The following is a 22740-nucleotide window of genomic DNA, read 5'->3' on the forward strand; positions in this document are numbered from 1 at the left end:
TATGCACTGCTCTTTCCCTTCTCCTCCCAGAAACCAACTTTTCTAAATCTTAGAGAATGGTTTGGGTTGGAAGGGACCTTAAAGCTCATCCTGTTCCACCCCTTCCATGGGCAGAGACGCCCTCCATTATCCCAGGCTGCTCCAAACCCCATCCAACCTGGCCCTGGACACTTCCAGGGATCCAGGGGCAGCCACAGCTGCTCTGAGCACCCTGTGCCAGGGCCTCACCACCATCACAGGGAAGAATCCCTTCCTGACATCTAATCCAAACCTGCTCTTTGTCAGTTTGAAGCCATCCCCCCTTGTTCTATCACTCCACACCCTTGTGAAAAGTCCCTCTCCAGCTCTGTCAGAACTGAAGCATGGTGAATGAAATACAAAAAAAAAAAGATTCCCAAAGCAAGCTGTAAACTTGCCCATTTTCCAGGTATCTTTCTTGTTTGGGAGTCAGTGAGCTCCCAAACAAGAAAGATACCTGGAAAATGGGCACCTGGAAAGATACCTGGAAAAATGTCAGAAAAATCTGACCCTTGCCCAGGCCCCAGAGTCCCTCTTGCTTCCATCCCTGGCAATTCTCCCCTCCTTCCCAGCTGGCAGCACTGGGATTGCTCACAGCTCTTTGATCGGGCAATGCTCAGCTTGTGGGAAGCCTCTCATAGTCAGGGCAAGGATCCCTGACACTGACAGTTTCACTTCTGCTTTGAAGATTTTTCCCTAGACTTTCCAGCCTAAGATTCCTGCTGTCTTGTTATTTCCTTTGGTTTTTGTTTTTCTCCCCAAATCCCAGCCCAATGCAGTTATTCACTGTTCAATGAACATTCACTCCTGCAGCATCAGATCATTTCTCTCAATAATTTGGTTATATATCAATATTGGAGCCTTTATTGCACATCCAACTGTTTTCCCAGCATTGTTACATATTGTCTCTCCTTCTTCAAAAAAAAAAGGTACTTTATAAAACAGAAAGAATTTAATATTTCTTCCATTGTCTTTTCAGTTCTCATAGCTGAACAGCTATATTAAATTCTACAAGGTGACTCATCAGCCCTTTGAGAGGTTGTTTTCTTCTTCAAAGTTCACAGGACTTTTCCACTGTGATCTGAACACCTCAATAACACTTGAAAACTTAATCTGCTATGTCCTTTGTTGGCTGTAAACTAAATTTTTTTTTACATCTAAGCTGCCTCATTCTTCAATCTTGACTTCACTCAATAAGTTTTAAAACTAAAATTTTGCTTGGAATAGTTTCAAATAGTGCCAGCAGTGCCACAATATCTGCATTGTGATATTTACTTATTAAAAACTTTTTATAACCCCATTAATTCAACATTTCTCACTAATCCATTTCATAGTTTGCTTTCTATCAGCTATGAGAGCATATGCTCATTAAATTTAATAAGGGACTTTACAGGGAATTTTAATTTAAAACATGTCACACTTCCCTGCACCACATTTTGGTCAAGTTGTGCAGAAATCCTCTAAAATACTGTTGGTCTCTTTAGTGAGCCTGATTTTACGAAGTTCTGTGGTTTCTGGCTGTCCTTGGGTTGTCCCCAAGGGCATCTGTCAAGAGCTGATGGACCCCTCCTGCTGCTCTGCAGAGCCCACACTGAATTAAAACCAACACCAGCAAAGCAGGGCTTTAGAGGAGATGATTTACCCTCTGCTCTAGGTGGGATGAATCCTCGGATGGAGGGGAATTTAGACAGCACTGGAGCTGGAAGAGAAAGCAATCACAGAATCAGAAAGTTGGAGAAGACCCTAAAGACCATCAAGTCCAACCTTTGACCAAAAACCACCACGCCCACTCAGCCACCTCGGGAAGGGCCACATCTGCTTGGTTGTTCTCTCTTCCAGGGAGGGTGACTCTAAATGCTCCTTGGGGAGCATTTTCCAGTGCTTAACCACTCTTTCAGTGCTTAACCACTCTTTCCAAAAACCACCACAACCACTCAGCCACCTCAGGAAGGGCCACATCTGCTTGGTTTGTAGCACTTCCAGGGAGGGTGATTCCACCACTTCCCTGGGAGCATTTTCCAGTGCTTAACCACTCTTTCAGTGAAGAAATATTTCCTAGTATCTGATCTGAACCTCTCCTGGCCCAGCCTGAGGCCATGCCTGAGCTCTGTCACCCAAGATTGTGATGCCAGGCTCGAAACCCAAAGAGCCGCCAGCCCTTCACGCTCATCCCAGAATTGTCAATAACTCACAGGAATACAGAAACTGGGGCAGGATTTTCACTTTTCAAGGCTAATATTCTATTGCTGAGCAAAACCCTGGCTTCAGGCAGAGTGTCCCAGCAGAGGTGGCAGCTGGAGGGCGGTGCAGGAGGTGCCCACTCCAGCTGAGCCCCGTACCTGTCCGGCCCGTGGTGGAGGTGCTCTCACTCTCTCCCGTGTAGTGGATGGCAGAAATTGTCACCTTGTAGGCTCGATCAGGCAGCAGGGACTGCAGGGTCACACTGCTGCTTTTGCCTGGAGCCATGATCTGCAATGGGGGAAGAAAAGATCTCGGTGACTGGGTCTCTCATTGCAGCTCTCACTCACAGCCCACTGGGTGTGAGGCTCAGAGCAGCATTCCTGCTCAGCTCAGCCTGGGAAGCCTGGCTGTGTGCTGCTGTTGGACTAGCGATGGCCAGAGGAAAATCATTTTCCCCTATAAAAGCCCCACTATTCCCCATGGAAATGCAGCAGAAGTGCCTTATAAAAGGATTATCAAGCTGTTTAAGCAGGGAATCTTTTAAAATAATTATATTTAACCTCCCTAAGCCAGAGGAGCAGTAGGTTTATCCCCCACCCCTCTGCCCCCAAGAATTCCCTCCCCAGTTCAGTGAGCAGAGAAAGCTGTGCTATAAGTGGCTTTGATGGAGAAAAATATCTTAATTACTAAAGAGTCTCGGAGTTCTGTTTACAAAGCAACACATCAGCAAGAAGAGATTTGGTTGTGAGCCCTGATATCCTAAACCTGACTGGAGTGAGCAGAGTTCCTCTGGTCATATTGTCCCCCTGTCCCCCCAGAGGAGCTGGACACTCACAGTTTGCTGGGCAGCAGCATCAGAAACAGGGCTGTAGGTGATTTTGTAGTGCTGAACTCGGCCATCAGGAGGGGTCCAGTGCACCTGGAGGCTGCTGGGGGTCTCAGAGCTGATGAAGAGGTTGGTGGGTGGGCTCCGGGAATCTGTGACAGGGATGGAAGGTGAGCAGCACAAAGAGCAGGGAGCAATCCCTGTAAATGGAGCCAGCAGTGTTTGCTTCCAGACCCTTTTCTGAACGCCTCAGTGCCACAGGCATCTTTTATGAGAAATCCTTTCCTTAGGATTTTTCCTCCTGAGAAGCTGAGAAGCCTCAGGAACAAAATGTAAACATTGATTATCTGCTGCTGTGGAATGCAACAGGTGGATCTTTGTTAGATGTTTGTAATTAATGGCCAATCACAGCCCAGCTAGCCTGGACAGAGAGCCGAGCCACAAACATTTGTTACCATTCTTTGCTATTCTATTCTTAGCCAGCCTTCTGATGAAATCCTTTCTTCTATTCTTTTAGTATAGTTTTAATGTAATATATATCATAAAATAATAAATCAAGCCTTCTGAAACATGGAGTCAGATCCTCATCTCTTCCCTCATCCAAGAACCCCTGTGAACACGGTCACACCTCAGTGCTCTGCTGTGCAGGTAACCAACACTCAGGGAAGCCACAGGCACCCAGGAAAGAGGGAAAAAAATTCTGGAGGGATGAGGATTGCCCAGCTACAGCACACCACAACTCAAACATTCAGCAATTCCAAGCCTAGGACATGGGAAAAATTCTTGCAAAGGTGAAAGAGTCCTGGAATCACAAGGCAAAGAGACCCATTGTACACATCATGAACAAACACTAAGGCTGCTTGAGCTGGAACTGAATTTCATCAAGCTGGACAAACAGTTTTACTGGCAATTAAACCTGGATCACACATCAGAGTTAATCCATCATCATTTCTAATATTTTTCAGCTTTTTCTGTTTTAAAATTACCCTAAAAAAAAAAAAAATCCCAGAGTATCCAGCACACCAGAGTTCTGTCCAGAGCTTCTGACATCAACACCCACAGCCCTGGAATGGGTCACACACAGTGCCTGAGCTACCCCCTCTTCTCTGGCCCTGTCCTAGGATGGCTGGATGGATTCCAAACAGGTGATGGGCTGAGCCAGACAACCAGAAAGGAGTTTGCCAGGGACCAGAGCTGAGCAATTTTTAATTACATAAATGCATTTCTTTCCCTGGGGTCCTGCTGTGCAGCAAACTGGATCTGACGACAGAGGCTCTTCTGCTGGAGGGATTTCTCTGAGCAGAGGTTGGGGGAGGAAGGGAAAGGCAAAGGGGGCTAAATCAGGTCAAAAAGAGGCTCCAGAACATGAGGTCAGCTGCTCCTGGGGCATTTCCAAGCATAAAATCATGTGTCTGTCCTTGAAGATACAGAAGTTCTGGACAAATAAAAAGAAGAATTTATTCGGAAGACACTAAAAATGATGGGTGAGCCCTAAAGACAGTCAAAGAAACACCCTGAGGTGATGAGGTTTGTATTCTGCACTTTTCCTGTAAGGATGTTCTGCCCACCCAGCAAAGCCTGGGGTGACCTTAAAGCACAGGTTGAGTGAAGATCATTTCCATCTTCATTGATCCTCCTCCTCTTTTGTTTAGAAAATGAGCTTAATTTTACTGGGGCTGAACTGAGATTGCAAGCAGCTGAATCAGGCTGGAGGTGTTGCCGTGCACCACCACGAAGTAAAGCAGAGAAGAAAACAAGAATAAAGTCACTTCAGCAGCACTTTTATCAGTCAGTGATGCATCCTTGCTGCCTGCACTGGCCATTTCCTTCACCTGAGGTCAGGGGAGACTGCTGAAGTGAACTTTAAAGGGAGAGTTAGGGCAAGTCTTTGGAGTCAGGTTTATTCTGGAAAGCCCTCAGGCCTGGCAGAGTTTGATGGCCTGGGTCTGGCAGACAGGGGACAGGCCACCTCCTGAAGCTGCCCTGGGGGACAGAAGCATCCCTGCCTGCATCTGTGTCTGGGTTTGCCTCCTCACCCTCTGCTCCTCCACAGGAGCAATCCCTGCGTGCTCTCAGGTCTGCCCAGCACCACAGGCACACAAATACTCAAATAAGAATAAAACCCGAGCTCCACTCCATCCAAATGCTCATGCAATGATTATTATATATTAACTACAAGCCTTGTGTTTTCCTGCCATGGGTTGAAGCTTCATTCCCACATTTTTATTTTATTTATTTTATTTGTCATGCCTACTCTGTCAGGAGCAGTGTGTCCTCAGTGAGGAGCTGGATAAAGAGATTTCCCCACAGTTAGCTGGAGGAGCAGGGCACACAAGCACTTCGTGGAGCACTTCTGCAGCAGCTCCCATCCAAACTGCCCTCTCCTTGTCCTTCAGGACCATCAAGGGGCTCTTTTCTTTTGCTCAAGTTCTTTTTCCCCAGCCTGGATGAAAGAACTCTCCCTCAGTACAATAGAAGGTGTTTGTCTCGTTCTCAGCAGGACCAAAGCCACCCCTTCCAGCATTTTCCATTCAGCAGCACCTCCATGTCCCAGCAGATTCCTTCAGGAAAGCATCATCTGCACTCCCTGTGCTTGCTGGGAAGGTTTGTGCTTGAAGTACCACTAAAGATGTTTATTAGTGTGACAAGTGATCACTGTGAAAGCCTTTGGTCAAGGATAAGGACTTTGCCACACTTGCCAATTTATAAAAGAGACAGAAAGGAGAGCTCAACTCAGATGAGAATTCAGTCTAAATATAACAGAGAAAAAAAGAAACATCAGAACTGTGGGTAAGCAGCACATTTTGACAATTTTGTTGTCTGTGGGAAATACATCAGCATGCTTTTGTTTCTGCTCTGCCTCTTAGAAAGTCTGCAGGGAAAAGTTTGCTAACTGGGTTACTGAAAAATAATCCTAAACTTCTTTCTTTCCTCTAGTCCAAACAAAGAATTTTTAAAAATCCAATATCTCCAAGACAAGAAGGGGCTTGTACCACATCAATGTCTCCAAATTTTCTTTTCCAGCTAAAGCTACTCACTGATTTCGAGTTCATAAAATGACGAATCTCAAACCATAACTTTAAAACAACTTTTTCTCCTACCAGAAAGATGAGTGACCCCATCCCAGTCCTTCCAAATGTCACATCACAGTGATGGTTGGTTGTTGGTTCTCATAGGAGGATGATGCTTCTGGGGACCTGTATTTTGTGAGGGATTGGAGTCTGCAGGGTCTCATGACCATAACATATTTGGTCTCAAAATGGGTGTTTCAGGTGAGACAAGAGGCATTACTGGTCCTGAATAAAATGAACTTGGTGTTTTTCCCTCACCCCAGGGGCAGAACTCGGTTCCATTTCACAAAACCATGGAGCCTTGAAGGCAAGGAGCATTGCTCTGACCTGGCAATATTTTCCCTTGACCTTCAAGGAAGAAAGAATTTCAGGGAGGCTGAAGGACAAGGAGAGGATCTTGTGTTACCAGTTCCTGCTGAGCTTCACTTCAGTCCTTGCCCTTAAACTTCAGCATTTCTTGGAAATTCTACCAAGACATTTTTAAGAAAAAACTTCATGACTTGACCTATCCTTACATAAAGGGATGTTGCCAAGAGAGAAAAAGAGAAAAGCAATGATGAAAGCAAAAAAAAGCATTTCCTCCCTCCCTCCCTCCCTCCCACAACCTCCTCTAGCAACACTTTTGGTATTGCTCAGCACAGCCTGATCAATGCTGCTCACCACCTAGCAACCCAAAGTCTGCCATCCTGAGGGGATCCAGAGAGCTTTCATCACTGATTCAGCCCTCAGAATTCCATTTTATAATGAAGATTAAGGGGGAAAGGGCTCAAAAATCAGACCAAGAGGTCTGGGTTTTCAGATAACACCAGAGATTTCCATGCTGTGTCTGAATGAGTTGTTATCCACCAGCTCTGATGGTAGATTAACAGCACTGGACATCCTGACCAGGCACAGTACAGGGTGGCAGCTTGTGCTTGAAACACTGAATATTTGAAATATACCCATATCCCAGGAGTTCCCAGAGTCCTGCCTAGTGCCACATCATCCCATACATTCGTTGTTCAAGCCTTCAGCAATTTTCTGGCATCCTCAGGTTCCCCCTGACCTGTCCCAGAGCAGCTCTGGAACTCACCAGCCACCCCTTCTGTGCCACTTCTTACTTTAACCACTAGAAAAGAATTAGCATCAAAACGTTGATTTCACCTGCACATATTGGCTGGGAGGGGTGTGGCAGTGTCCTGACTGCTCCTGCAAAGGGGGCAGCAGCTCCCAGGCACTGGGCCCTGTGCTGGCTGCCCAGCTGCACACCTGGCTTGCTGGAGAATTCCATTTTCTTCATGCAGAAGGCAGAGCCTGGCAATTCCCAAAGCTCCTGCACAAGGACAGCAGCTGACAAGCAGAACTCAAATTGTTTTCCCTGCCCTGCTGGGGTGCCAGCAGCAGCAAGGGCTGGCTTGTGCAAATGTGCCCAGAAGGGCACTGTCACGTCCATTGTGCTGGGCTGAGAGAGCTCCCCTGACACTTCATAATTCATGGCTTAAAACGTAGTAATTAATTTTCCTACAGCCTCCAAACAGCTCTAATTGTCCTCTTGTCATCATATATCAGTAGGATGCTGGCTTTTCTTTTTTTCTTTGCCAGTATGCAGCTCCAAGGTACTTGTCTGAGGTCGTTTCCAATAAAAATGGTTTTATTATTTATTATTAATAAAACCTGAGCTTCTTATTTCAAGACTGCCATTTACTTCAAGCTTCATCAGCTCAACATCAGCCTAAAAGAGTTCATTCTGTAGAGGAGGATGAGATCTGAGAGGGGAGGGAGGACTGCTGGTGTTGAAGTGTTCCACTTCCAACAAAGCCATTTTAAAGGCAATATTAATTACCAGGACCTGTGGGAGTGCCACTTTTAACCTCATATCCTGCCTGTACAAGGCCAGATTTAGACAATGCTTCCAAGGCAGAGTGTGCCTGCAGGATTGCCTCCCAAATCTGTAAACGCCCTTAGTGAGGCACAGCTCAGCAATGACAGAGCTCAGGAAATCCTCACCCTCCCTACAGGCAATATTTTATGAACCAGAACCATTCCTTAGGCAGCACAGGGATACATTCAGCTGGACAGCCTCAGAATTTCCATCCATGCACTACACTGAGGCAGGGGAGGGATGAAATGTGCTCCACGTGGAACACGTGCAGGGATTATCAGTGTGATGGGATTGTCCAGCCTCTTGTTCTCGGGACAGACTGAGAACATTTCCAGACAGAAGCCTAAATAAACATCTCTAGCTTTTTTCAGACATTTGGGTTGGTGTTTTTAGAGCTGGAGGAGACCAGTCTGAGGTGCAGACGTGCTGAGTTGTGAGGGTTCCCCTGCCCTGTCACCCCTGGGCTGTGATCCCAGCACTGGTCACTTACTGGTCCTGTGGTGGACAGACACAGTGTCACTTCGAGCTCCATCCTTGTAGTAGGCCCAGATGGATATTTTGTAGTCAGTGTTCTTCTGCAGGCCGGGCAGGACGGCTGTGGCCACATTTCCAGCCAGGGAGAGCTGCACAAGGAGAGAGAGGACAGGAGTCAGCCCCACTGCCAGGGTCCCCAGGCTGCTCCGTGCCCCCCAGCTGCCTGGCTCACAGGTTGTCCCTAGGCACAAGTGAGTTAACACCAGGCTTTGGGGCCAAAGTTTGGGGCTGCACACGTGTTAGCAAAGGGAAAATTGCAGCTGTGAATAGTGCAGAGCAGAGGCCTGTGCATGGCAGCCCAGGGATGACCAGCAGCTGCTGCACACCACAACACAGAGCTCTGGCACAAGGCAGTGCCTGCCTGGAGCACAGAGTCCCTCTGATGAGCTTCCAGCTTCTAGGGGAGCTGGGGAAGGAAGCCCCAGAACCCCTCTGTTCCAGCCCAAATAGAAATTATTTGGTCTCACTCATTGCAGGAGAGACTTGAGTATTAAGCCTAGATTTAAACTGCTGTTTGACCTCATACTGAAAATAGGGGCTTCAGATGGAAGAGGGCACCTGGTCCATCCCTGCCACACCTGAACCAGCTCTGTCTCTGCTCATTCTCCTCTGTGTGCTCCTTACTTGGCCCTCATCCTTCCCAAAGAGCAGTGTCCCAAAAATACCAGTGCTTCCTAGCACTGAGGAGAAGAGAAAATGCTTCACCTTCTTAGAAGCAATGCCTCCAGCTATAAATACTTGAGTGCTGTCTTTTTCTTACCCACAACATCTTGACATTGGGGACTGGTGATCCTCTGCAAGCCCAGATCTTTTTCTACTGAATTGCTTCTTAGCTATTTGTTCTACATCCTGTATACCTATGGTTAATTATTCCTGCCTAAGCTTAATACTTTCTGCTTGTCCCTATTAAATTTCATCCTTGAGGTTTCCCAGAACACTTCTGCAATCTTCCCAGAGCCTGCAGGACTCTGCCCTGCTGTCCCTCCTGCTTCCAGCCCTCAAGGTGACTGCTCCACTGAAAGCCAGAGCCAGCAGGAATCCTGCTGAACTGTTCAATTGCTGGAGTGCATTTCCCTGAACCGTTTCACACAGCTCTCTGCCACTCCAGCAGGTGAGCTCAGAGCCAGCCCAGCCTCCCCAGAGCTGTGTGTGGGCTCATACCTCCTGAGGCTTCTCTCCACTGGCTGTGCTCCACTTGATCTGATAGACAACCACGTCCGAGGCAGCGACAGCTTCCCACTGCAGGCGGAGGCTGTTCCCAGAGAGCTCAGTGACCTTCAGAGCACGAGGAGGGGGCACCTTCACTGAGGGGAGCACGGGGAACAGGAGCTGAAGAGCAGGCTCTGACAGCACCTTGTCAGAGCCAGGGTGGGGAGCAGATGGCTGGGGAGCAGAACATCACCCAAGCAGATGTGTGAGGCCAGCCTGTCTGTCGCTTCTTCAGGCCCATGTGACAACAGTCGTCAGGACAGACAGGGGTAAATTATTTTTAAAGCCCTAATTAAGACAGGTTATCTCGTTTATGGGGAGCACAGATATCACATTGGTTTTGTAAAGGGAAGAAGGCTAGGAGGGCTCTCAAGGATGCAGAGGTTAGTGATACATCATGCTTTTCTTCATTTGCTTCTTTTCTTTATCCCTTCCACCTCATTTTGAGCATAACACAGTTGGACATATTCCACACACAAAGAACAGCAGCCATCTGTGCTCTGTGGAAGGGTTTTGACCACAAGCTGCTGGGGCCAGTCTGCAAAACTGGCCCAAGCAAGTTCAGAGACACACAAACAAACTTTGTCACCTCTTACTGAGACCAGAAGTATTTTCATTCCTTACTTACAGGTGGTGACATTGCCAGTAATTGGAAAGGAGTCCCCTTCATCGTATGTGGATCTGACGCTGATGAAGTATTGTGTGAGGGAGGACAGAGGTCTCAGGACAGTGGATGTTGCAGTGCCAGGAACTTCCACCTGCATGAGGGAGTTGGGTGAGTATTGTAAGACAGAGGCTGAGACGCCTGGGCTTGGTCAGCCTGAAGAAAAAGAGACACTTTATTGCAGCCTTTCAGTATTTAAAGGGAGCTTGTTAAAAAGATGGGAACAGACATTTTCAGCAAGGCCTGTTGCTATAAGACAAGGGGTCCTGGCTTTAAACTAAAAGAGGTAGATTCAGATGAGGTATAAGGAAGAATTTTACAACAAAGGTGGTAAAACACTGGCACGGGCTACCCAGAGAGGTGGTGGATGCCCCATCCCTGGAAAAATTCCAGGCCAGATTGGATGGGGATCTGAGCAACCTGATCTAGCTGAAGATGTCTCTGCTCACTGCAGGGGAGTTGGACTAGATGGATGGATGGATGGATGTCCCTTCCAACCCAAACCATCCAGTGACTCCAGGGGTACAGCTGCAGAGAGGTCAGCACGCGGTGATAACTGCAGCAAAAGTGCCCATTTCAGAGTTACGACTCTGCCAGCACACCGGCTCTCCCTGCACCATGCTGACGGAGAACAGCACATTATCCAACTCCCCAGGTCTCTCTTCCTCCCCCCAGCCCCTGGGGACTCACCTGCCCAGCATTGCCCCCTCTGCTAGAGACATAGGTGAGGTGGTGAGCGCGCACGGCCGGCGCCGCGGGCTCCCAGCTCACCCGCACGGACGCGTGGCTCAGCTCCGAGAAGCTCAGGTACCTGGGGGGACTCAAGGCCACTGCAACAACAGTTAGTGACAGCACTCCCAGCCCTCACAGCCTGCACAAATGCCACCCACTGCCTCCTGCTGCTCTTAGATGATCCCAGCTTGAACTAAGGGGCTCGTTCATTATGCAGGAAAATATTCCCTTTATTCACTGTGATGCCTTGTGAAAGCTGACCTAGAAGAGAGGCTAGGCAGAGTTAAAGAATAAAGTTGGAATTTATTAGAAGGCCTCCATGGATACACCTTAGGCAGCCCAGCTAGGGCAGCACCCAAGATGAACCAAAATTGTCACAAAATGCACGACAGTCACAAGGTCTCTCACTTTTATAAGTTCTGCTCCATTTGCATATTGGAGTTAATTATCCAATTATAGCTTTAGCTTGTGAAGTCCCATCCTTCTTGTTTTTCTCTCTTCAGTCCATTGTTGTTTATGTTCTTAGGCCTGAGATTTGGATCATTTTTCTTTGGTCCCCAGCTAGAGAAGGAATTGTTTTGTCTAGCTACTCTGTGAATAGAGCTTCCTATTTCCTAATATGAAACTCAGCAGTACAGAATCAGAAAAATATAAAAGTTAAAGTTAAAACCTGAGGCATCAACTATCACATGCACATCTGGAAGGTTATGAAGGGCTGCTGGAGGTTTAGGTGAGGAAACAGCCAGATGATTGCCTTTCCCCCCCCCAGACAACAAAGACTTCAAGGAACATCTCTTTCAGGGGTCCTTTACTACCAGGGGAACACAACTCCTTTTTCACACCTTACCCTGCAACTAGAGATCCCCTTGGGGACCAATATTTGCTTCAGATCCAGCAGAAAAGAGGTAGTGTGTGTACATGCACAATATGGGAAGCACCTCACTGAACACATCTCTCCCACCTTGAGTGTTTAATAACAGCTCCGTCAGCAGCAGCAGCAGCACTTACAGGTGGTTTCCTGGATGCTGGCTGGGTCACTGGCATCTTCCCCATACATGGCATACACTGCAACAGAGTACCCCGTGCTGGGGGACAGCCCCTGCAGCAGCACCTCGGGCTGGGTCACCTTCACCTGCCAACAGAGAGGGGTTTAGGGTACCCTTCAGCTCTAGGGTACCTCCCAGTGCATTAAAGACAGCAGGACCTTACAGAGACACAGGCCAAGGACCCTTTGGTTACAGTAAGGGGACATCTCCACTCTAGAATGGACTTAGAATCATAGTATCACAGAATATCCCAAGCTGGAAGGGACCAACAAGGATCAGCAGAGTCCAAATCCTGTTCCTGAGCAGGAAAACCCCAAGAACCCCACCACGTCCCTGAGAGTGTTGCACAAATTCTCTTTGACCCCTGTCACCCTGCTGCTGTGACCATCCCATGCTCAGCCACCCCCTGGGCAAGGAACCCTTTCTTGATATCCCCCCCAAACCTGTCCTGACACAGCTCCAGCTGCTCCCTCGGCTGCTGTCACACGGAGCAGAGATGGGAGCTCCCCTCCCTTCCCCTCGATGATGCCTCCTGTCATTCTCCTGCTCTCCAGCCCCGTCCCCACCTGGGCAGGTGCTCTGCAGTGCTCTGCCCCTCTGACACCCTTGGGGATGCACAGCACCTCCTCCCCACCCTGCTCTGCAGAGCCCTGAGTCCCTCACACCAAAACGCTGCTGCTGCTCTGGCTTGGATCGGGGGCATCCGAGAGCTGTGATCCTGCTTTTCTCAGAGGCACGGGAAGCTGTGGCAGGAGCGCTGCCGGGCTGCTGCCATCTGCTGCCAGCACAGCACGGGCACAGCCCCGGTCCCGCTGCCTTGAGCTGCGGAAAGCCACCACGGGGACATTGAGGAGGCTGCGCCCATTTGAGCACAGCTTATAAGAAGGTGGGAACATTTTAATGCTGGTTTTGCAGGCATCCCATAGGTGGGGAGCATTGCACTCCTGCAGGGAGTAGGTCAGGTAACTGTGGAAATGTTTTGGCACGCTGAAATGCAAATTTGAATGTTGGTGTTGCTTCAAGTGTTCTGGATCTTATAAAAATCCCATGATCATGCCCTGGAAGCAGAGTATTCGTTGTTCTGTTTTGAAAACCATCCTGCAATTGTCCCTATTGCTGTGCATTCAAAGGGGGAATCTCAGTCAATGAGGCAATAAATGTTCCTCCCCACTCACTTTAGTTTTTTTAAATTCATATCATCAGCCTCCAGGTACTCCAGATAAGGCATTAACATGCACAACAAAGGGTTCTTAGATGTTTCTAAGGATTTTCCATTCATCAAGCATTGTTTTATTCATCTGCAGTGTCCTAGGTCTGTTTTCAGATGCCAGCAAAATCTACCTTAACACATTTTCAATTAACATTTAAAGATACACACAGTCAAGATGTTTATGTACAGCCTCAAGGATGCAGTGATTACACTTGGGGCTGCAAGGCTGTGAGTTCAGTGCCTGAGTTTCCAGGGCCCCAGGAGGCAGCCAGATCTCTCCCTTGACTTAATTTCCCACATGAAACCCTCAAAGTTAGAAATCACTTTGAGACAAACCATTGAAAAAAAGAATCTTATATGAAAGCTGTTTCTGACAATAATTCTGATACATTTTTTTTTCTTTGACCACACGATACCAATTGCCAATGCTTAGAGCTAGCACTAAACTCAGCCCAGACAGAGAAAAAACAATGTTATCACCATTGTCACAAACTCTACCTCTGCTGTATAGTCCTCTGCTCCATCAGGGGCTGCAGAGCAGAGCACCAGGTAGTGTGTGGCTCCCTGGGCTGCTTCCCAGCTCAGCCTCAGACTGTTGTGGCTCAGCTCAGACACGCGCAGGGAGCGAGGGGAAGATAAAGGCACTAAAGAGAAAAATAAGGCACAAAGGTACCTTCAGTGAATGAGGTCTGAAACAACTCAAAACCCAGGGGACACCTGGCTTTACAACTGCTACTGCAAGCTGCTGGTCACTTACCCCGTGTCTAACCCAGTCTCTATGCTACAGTGAGTTTAATTCACTTGGAGACCATGGATTGAAAACTTTTAAAAAAGCAGCAAAGAGTTGCAAGATATTTCTATCAGGATGTGTTACTGCCACATTCTGCTTTGCAGAATGACAGAGGTGGAAAGGACCCCTGCCCAACCAGCTGCTCAAAGAACAGGTTGCTCAAGGAGTCTTGTCTGGTTGAGTTCTGAGCATCTCCACAGATGAGAGATGAAACGAGCTCTCTCCAAAGAGAGCTGTAGGCAGGCTGAACATGAGCTGGGAAGCACCCAGGGCAGGCTGCAGTGTGAGGTGGCCAGAGCAGCCATCCCCACAGCTCTCTCTACTCACAGGTGGAGGTGACTCCTCTCAGCCCGTCCCCCGCGGCGCTGTCGTACACAGGGATCACCGACACCAGGTACTCGGTGTGCGAGGTCAGGTTGGACAGCTGCAGGGAGGACTCTGCTCCCTCTAGAACCACCTGCAAGCACAAGGCAGGGCTGTCAGGGCAGGGAGGTGCTGCTGCTCTTCAGTGGAACGGCTGAAGTGGACATCCCTGGCCAGTGTGGCTCCCCCGTGGCAGATCTGTGCCCAGAAACATGAAGTGCAGCTCCCTCGGTGCTTTGTGCTCGGTAAATCTCTCCAAAACAGAGAGGTGAGAGGCAGGAAGGATTGCTGTCCTCTAAGCCTGGGATCTGTGCAAACACTGAGCATAAAACTCTAGTCATGCTCTCACTGAAATCAATGGAAATTCATCCACAACTTGGATTTGCTTTTTTTAATCATATCCATCACAGATGAGTATCCTTGGACAGAGCTCTGTACCCAAGTGTCCTCTTTGAGTCAAAACACATGATTTAGGGAGGGGATAACACTGGCTAAGAGAAAAATCAACCTTGCCACCCTATTACCTCATCACATTTACACTCATTGTACATTTAATTTAATCTCTGGCTTAACTGATGTCCCACTCCCACCCTCCTTTTGTCCACCCAAGCCTACACTTTAATTCCCAGCCACCATCTGGAATCTGTGGCAGTCTCAGGTGTCCAGGGAAAGGTCTCTCACCTCTTTGGGGGTCCCACCCTTGGATGGATAATACACAACCCTGTATTTCTTTGGTGGTCTCAGAGGAGGGCTCCAGGCCAAGTGCATGCTCTTGGAGGTCACAGCAGATATTTTCAGGTCAGTTGGGCTGAGCTGGGGACCCGTGCTCACAGGGGTGTCTTTCACAGCGCTGCCTAGGAATTAAAAACACTGTTATTTTCTTACATTCACACTTCTCATGCCAAACATACTTTCCAGCTCATAAATATGAGTGACATTTTTCAAATCAAGTTGCAGTCTCCTTCCCTATAGAGTAGAGAAACTGTTCCAGACTGCTCTGAAATAAATATTTTAAAACTGGGTGTACAGAGAACATAAATACTCCATAAAGACCAGGCTGTGTATTTTGCTGGGTGCTGCAAATAATTCTTCAACACAAGTCTGTGTTCCTCGATCACAAAAATTTGCCAAAATTACGAAGCAAAAATTACTTTGGTTTCTTTTTGAAGAAGCTAATTTTTCTTCAGCTTAACCTTCATCTTTGTAAAATGTCTAATTATATCAAATACAAATCAATAAGAATAAATGAATTTATTTACATGAATGTCCAGAGCATTAAAATAAAATTATGTTTGAAATTTAGATGTTCCCATTCTGCTTAGGTCAATCTTGGAGCAAAAAGAGATAGAAATATGTACACGATATTTCTCCTGAGGATCTAACCTAACATCTGGAGGGATTCTTCATGGTTTTCATAATGCAAACTGCTCCCTAGCTAAGGAAAGAAATGGTTGCTTGATTTGAACTTGAAAATTCCTTGGAGATCCAACATTCAAAGTTTAGTGGAGGAAAAACGAAATGCATATATGTGTTTTATCATCTCCTCATCCTACCTCCACAATCACCCCATACTCTTTCTGTAGTATATTTTCATACTAGTTCTTCTGCTTTTTCTGCCTCTTTTTGGCTGGAAGAAACTCAGAAAAGGAGATGGATACAACACATTTACCACACCATATGATAAAGGAAGAGAGAAGGAATATAATGGTAATTCCTTATAATGGTAATTGCGGTCATTAGGTGATTTTCTCCTCCAAGAGGAAGGGGCATGGTGAGCAGCAGTGTGGGGGGATAGAATATAAGAAAAATAAAGATATTGCAGAAAGTAATCTCACCCCTAAGGAGTTGCAGCTGGGCCAATTACCAAAGATTAGGAACAGGCCTGATTTTAACAGGCCACAGCCTGTGTGACCAATGAGAAGATGACTGCTATAAAAGAGTGGGGTGGTTGGTTGAGAAGGGAATTGGAGTTGGTTGGCTACTTTGTGAAGAAGAAAGAGTCAGTGCTCTGAGGAGCTGCCCACCAAAAAGATGTGAAACTTTTGCCATAAGGGGACAACAGCATGGAACCCCCGCAACAAGACGACAACGCAGCAGGAAGGGAGGCCCCACTTCACCTGCGGTTTCCTTGTGGCTCCTCTCCTTGATCCTGGTGCACAGGACCCGTGTGAGCTTGCCCACCAGGGAGCTGAGCAGGGGGAAGTCCAGCACGTTGTAGACGGTGAGCTCCAGCGGCTCCGAGGCCACCTGCCGCAGCTCCGCCTCGTCCGCGTTCTTCACCCCTGCCAACAGAGAACCGCGTACTCAGCACGAGTTAATAGTGAGCAATGAGGGTAAACTTGACTTAGCCATAGCAAATCTAGGGTTGGTATATCCTGTGCAAGCCACCGCGGTCATACAGGAGACCCAAATTAACCTTGTAACGGTGTAAAGAGTGATCACATGTTATCCAAGTAGCTAAGATTAAAAAGCAACTGAAGCTGTCACAAGCCCAAGATGCCAATAAGGCCTCCCCATCAAAGAAGATCTTAGAACAACAATTATTGAACTCCATGAAAGCCAGGGCCCAAACTGGGATTAGATACCCCACTATGCCTGGGCCTAAATCTTGATACTTACCCCTACTAAAGCATCCACCTGAGAACTACAAGCACCAATGCTGAAAACTCTAAGGACTTGGTGGTGCCACTGCCATGAACCCACCTAGAGGAGCCTGTTATGTAATTGATGATCCACGATGTACCTGACCATTCCTTGCCTTCGATGATCCACGATGTACCTGACCATTCCTTGCTTAAACAGCACACATACCACTGTCACCAGCCCACCTCCCCTGAAAGCCCAACAGTGAGTGCAATAGCCCCACCACACTAATAAAACAGGTCAAGGTATAGCCTGTGGAACAGAAGCAATGGGCTGCATTTTCTAAGTTAGAGCATAACAGCAAAGGGGTATGGACCAACCCCTGGAAGGTGGATTTAGCCTTCCAGCAGGGGGAAGTCCAGTGTGTTGTAGTCGGTGAGCTCCAGCGGCTCCGAGGCCACCGGCCGCAGCTCCACCTGAGTTTGCACACAACCCCAGTGTGGGGAGAGAGGAGGATCTCGACTCCATGTTTCAGAGGGCCGATTTATTATTTTATTGTATGTATTATATCAAAGGAAAATGATATATTAAAACTCTACTAAAAGAAGAGAAAAAAGGATTTCATCAGAAGGGTAGCAAGGAATGGAAAGGAATGATAATAAAATCTTGTGACTGACCAGAGAGTCTGAGACAGCTGGACTGTGATTGGCCATTAATTAAAAACAACCACATGAGACCAATCAAAGACTGCGCCTGTTGCATTCCACGGCAGCAGATAATTGTTGTTTACATTTCGTTTCTGAGGCCTTTCAGCTTCTCAGGAGAAAAGATCCTAACAAAAGGATTTTTCATAAAACATGTCCATGACACCAGGCTGAGAAACGCCCCACACAGGCCTTCACCACCAGCCTGCTCTCCCAGCACAGCCTCCCAGGCACCCCACTGGCACAGTGGTGTCTTTTCCTGCAGCAACCACCTCAGCCCAGCCTGGGAAGAGCTTTCAGCTCAGAAGGCTCTTAGTGGCCTGGAGACAGCCTGGTGAATCTTCCTGCTGTTTTCCTGCCTCCTCACCACTTGCAGGCTTGGCTGTCAGAAAGGTAAATGTTTTTCAACCTGAGAGGCAGTTGGCATAAACAGATGAGGGACTGAATGAACAAATAACCATTTTATATTTATGAGGTGCCAGCGCTCCCCACAGAGAGCCTGTTGTTTGTCAGAACATCACATTGCATTTCAATAGTCAGGGATGAGTAAAAAGCAGCCCTTTTATGTAACAGAATTTCTCCATCTCACAGCATCCTCCATCCTTCAGCTCCCCCTCCTCCCTAACTCTCTGCTGACCAAGCTCCACAGTACAATTCATTTTGCTTCCCAGAGCTTGGTTCAAGGTTCCCTAACACTGTCCAAGGAGGCTCAGCAGCTCTCCTCCCTCCATAAATGCCACTTACCTGCATGACCCTGTGCAATAAACCCTCACTTGCATGTTCCCACCATAAATTAGCACTTAAACTTTTGAAGATTGCAATTTTAGGGGAGATTTTATGTAACTTTATTGCTCATGTATCAGTCTCCAGCAGACCTCATGTGCTCTTCAAGGCCAGAGCTGCTCAAGGCTATTTTGTGTCTTGGTGTTGCTGGCAGACAGTGAAAAGCAGATAATGTTGTTATTCAGAGAAATGGAAAGTTGTGAGAGGCAGTAATTATACAAGAGGTCCCCTGCCATCCCCAGTACAACATTCTCTTGCCCAATTCCACAGCTGAGGATATTGTTTTCATGGCACTGGTCCCTGAAGCTCCCAAAGGTCTTTAGATGGGAGGTGTGCAATCTCTCATGTGAATACTTTCTCCAAAAAAAATATATCCTTTCAAGACACTGCCTGGGCTGAATAAATGAGTTAATTTTCATCTGAGCCACAGTGTAATGAGGTCTCACCCACCACCTCAGTTCTACAGCCTCAGGATGCTTCTGTCAAAGTTAAGGGAACATAACCTTCAATTTGAAGATGACCAAAAATAGGTTGGCTTTGTCCTACAGCTTATCAATGGCTGTGATCTTACCAATGGCAAATATCTCTATGCCCAGGTTTTTCAAGGTCTGAGCAGCCAGGTTGGCATCATCCTGGGATTTCCCATCAGTCAGGAGGATCACCAACTTCTCAGCCTCCAGCCGAGCACCAGCATCTGGTTTCAGATTCTGCTCCAGGACGTGGGTCAGTGCCAGACCTGGGGAGGGGCAGAGATGGAGGTTGTGCCACAGCCTTCCAAAAAAACCCCCATGCCTTTAGTGTTTCCCTGCTCCCCAGTGGCCACAGTCCCCACAGAGCACATCATCCATGGGAACAGCTCCCCCCACTGTGGCTGCACTCGTTATTTAGAGCCCTGCCAGGTGGGGTTACCTGTAAAGGTGTTGCCGCCCTTGTAGCGCAGATTCCTCACGGCCTCCAGCAGCTGCTCCCTCGTGGAGTGAGCACTCAGATCCCACTCTGTCCTGGGGTCACTGCTGTACTGGGACAGCCCTGGGGAAGACAGGAGCCATGGGCATCCAGCCAGCCCAGGGGAGATGCAGGAGGCCCACTCGGGGAACCAGTGTCAGGATTGGCAGGGAAGATGACACCAAATAATGACAGGGACTGGGGGTGAGCACATCTAACTCCACTTCTCTGCATGGTGCTGAGGAAATAGCATGAAGTTGAGTCAGGGGAGGTTTAGGCTGGATATTGGGAAAAGGTTCTTCCCCCAGAGGGTGGTGGGGCACTGAACAGGTTCCCAGGGCAGTGGTCACAGGCCCAGGCTCTCAGAGCTCAAGGAATGTTTGGATAATGCTCTCAGGCACTGGGTGGGATCTTTGGGGTGTTCTGTGCAGGGCCAGGGCTTGGACTCAATGATCCTTGTGAGTCCCTCCCAAATCAGGATATTCCACAGTTCTGTGATTCTCTGGTCCTGCCGTGCTGGCAGCGAAGCAATGCCTCAGACCCCACGGGGTACAGGGGTACACAACCCTGTCATGATGATCACAGGTATATGATATGGTGCCAAGGTGAATCCAGGTCAAACAGTCAGCTGCAAGGGCTGAGAAGGATTTACATCATCCTGTTTTATGTACAGCCTGGTTGTCAGCATCACTCAGAGCTGGAAGCAGCCCCATCCCCTGCTGAACTCACAGCAGCCCCAGTGGGGCATTGCCACTGCACCCAGTGCATTCGTGGCTGAGCACCTCGTCAGAGATGGCAGCAAATCCCAAAAGTATCTCAGCATCACCACCCAACCTAGGGCTGCCCAAAGACAGCACTGCTGCTCACTGTGCAGATATTTTTCACGGCCACTAGAGGCCAGAGCTTGCTGCCAGATGGGAAAAGCTTCCAAGACCAGCTCAAGGACCCCATCCTAAAGAAATGAACAGCTCCCAGGAGGAGCACATCACCACGGGGACAAGAGCCCAAGGCCCCTTCAAACATCAACATCCCAAGGTCAGGAAACAGGAGCATGTCCTACCTACTCTGATCTTGTCTTCTGCAATACTGAATGGAGAAATCAAATTGCTCAGGAACTCCTTAATGAGCTTGAAATTGTTGCGCCCGATGCTCCAGGAGCCATCCACAAGCAGGACAATGTCAGTCATGGCAGGAGTGTCACACTGAAACTGGGAGCCTGCAGGGGAAAGGTTGGATATTGAGAGAAGCAGTTGTAAGGAGGAAAACCTGCTTCAGCTTTAAGATAAAAATCAAATCTGCTGTGCAAGGCCTTGTCTGGATGGTGGAATGGACCATCTGCCAGTCTGGCACATGTCAGCATCCTGTGAAAACCATGGAGCCAAGGATAACCCATCTCAGCACCTCGAAATGGAGTGGTGTGCAGCTGCACCTCTGCAAAGAAGGGGTTAAAGCTGTCAGGAAGCATGTGCTAACCCAAGCACTGCTCTCTGCAAGCTGTCAGCTCCATTCCATCTCTGCTCCAGCCCAGTGCTTCCTTTTATCTAGCTTAAGTCTCCAAGAATTGCAGGTGATTGCTTAATTCCATTCCATCACGAGATCCCCTGTGGGCTACAATTATTTCATGGCTTTATATTAAATCCAATCTCTCAGCAAAAACCTGCTGGCACCATGGATGCTCCAGCTCTGCCTCCCTCCCCACCCCAGGCCTTCAGCTCAGCAGAGGACAAGATAAGGCATTTTGCTAATTGGATGCATCTTCCTTGAGTAATTTTCAGATGGGGAATTTTCCACCTTTGGTGGAGGGGAAACAGATGATCCCACTGAGATTTATCAGGCTCCAAGGAGGTGTGTCTCCTCTCACAGCCATGGATTTCTACTGGGCCAAAGGGGATGCTCCATTCCCACCATTTCAGCAGAGCTGGGAGCCATCACAATCTCAACTGAACCTGAAGGCTCCTCATGGATCAGATATCTGTGAAACACGAAGAACAAGCCCAGAAGGAGGAGCAGGCTGGGTAACAAACACCCCTGGTGCTTGGAAAGGAAACACCTTGGAAAGGTCCATGGCTGGGGGTGCTCTGGTGAGGAACACAAATGCTTACGTGAATCTGCCAGGAGCAGGGGGAGATGACAACGTGAAGAGAGAATGGTGCCAAATCAATTAAAATCAGTAAATTAAATCATCTGGAAGGAATTTTTGGCCTAACTCCAGCTTTCCTGAGAATTCATGTTGTTCTACAGGATTCCAAATTTCTCCAGTGAGCTCTGACCGCTCCCAGAGCATGAGCTAGGGATTGGAAACACAACCAGCAGCACTCTACTCTGGGGGGGCAGAGGGTGGGCTGGAAAGCTGGAATTCAGTGAGTGTTAGGGAAAACAGCAGGGGAGAAGCAGCAGGACATGTTTGAACCCCCTCTCACCTCGTCTCAGTGAATCCTTTGGGGTTTTTTCTTTTCCTGGAGACTCTCGCTCTGCGTTTGCAGGATTGTGCTGGGATGATTTTGGGGCTGTTGATGCTGTTTCTGTCATGCTGGCCTCCACATTGGGCTGGTTTCTTGTCACTTCTCCTGAGCTCTTTGGCTGAATCCCCTTCTGCCTTTTCCTTTCAGCTCTGTCCTTTGCTGTGCTCCAAAGAGAAAAATCCCCTTGTCCCAAACTGTGTTATCCCCATCCAACCCCACAGCTCAGCTCATTTAAACCACATTTGGCACAGGTGTAGGGGGCTCAGAAAGGGTAAAATTCCTACAATTTTATGGAAATAGGTGGATGGATTGTCACCACCTTCATTCACCTCTCTGAGGGCTGAATGTGGTCTCAGGAGCTAATGTTAAAAATGGGTCACATCAACAAGTGTTGTTCCCGTTATCATCAATGACGAAAAACAATGAATGTTTACAAAATATAAATCAGGGAAAACATCCCATGGCACCTCATATCCATTTGCTCTCCAGAGCTCAGTAATCTGTGACTTGCAACCATCCCAAGCTCTAGTGCAAGGCTTTTTGGATAATGGCCCTGGTGGATCTTTCTTCCATCAACAGGTGGAATTCCCTTTTGAGCCCATGGAAACATGAGACTCTGTAGTTACATGCAGTCCTCAGCCAGGGAGGTTGAGGAAATCCTCCTTGTAGAGGACCTGCAGGCAGCCTTGGGACACAGAGCTTAGGGACAAAAGCACCATCAGCTGCTCAGGGAGCAGCTTGTTCTCAAAGGATCCACA

General features: G+C 48.0%; 1 protein-coding gene across 1 annotated transcript in view; it reads right to left on the bottom strand.

The window, feature by feature from the left end:
- COL20A1 (collagen type XX alpha 1 chain) overlaps positions 1-22740 on the bottom strand; it is a 53806-nt gene that overhangs the window by 21709 nt on the left and 9357 nt on the right. Inside the window, exons 6-21 of the mRNA XM_077187302.1 lie at positions 21941-22141; positions 20581-20736; positions 19485-19604; positions 19147-19311; positions 16623-16787; positions 15187-15359; positions 14470-14599; positions 13851-13996; positions 12105-12228; positions 11055-11194; positions 10329-10458; positions 9653-9795; positions 8448-8580; positions 3035-3177; positions 2358-2487; positions 1661-1717 (exon numbers count right to left, since the gene is read on the bottom strand). Coding sequence (XP_077043417.1) covers positions 1661-1717; positions 2358-2487; positions 3035-3177; positions 8448-8580; positions 9653-9795; positions 10329-10458; positions 11055-11194; positions 12105-12228; positions 13851-13996; positions 14470-14599; positions 15187-15359; positions 16623-16787; positions 19147-19311; positions 19485-19604; positions 20581-20736; positions 21941-22141 — 2256 coding nt within the window. The remainder of the gene's footprint in view (positions 1-1660; positions 1718-2357; positions 2488-3034; positions 3178-8447; positions 8581-9652; positions 9796-10328; positions 10459-11054; positions 11195-12104; positions 12229-13850; positions 13997-14469; positions 14600-15186; positions 15360-16622; positions 16788-19146; positions 19312-19484; positions 19605-20580; positions 20737-21940; positions 22142-22740) is intronic.

Source organism: Agelaius phoeniceus, chromosome 17, assembly GCF_051311805.1.
Source record: "Agelaius phoeniceus isolate bAgePho1 chromosome 17, bAgePho1.hap1, whole genome shotgun sequence".
Lineage (NCBI taxonomy): Eukaryota > Metazoa > Chordata > Aves > Passeriformes > Icteridae > Agelaius > Agelaius phoeniceus.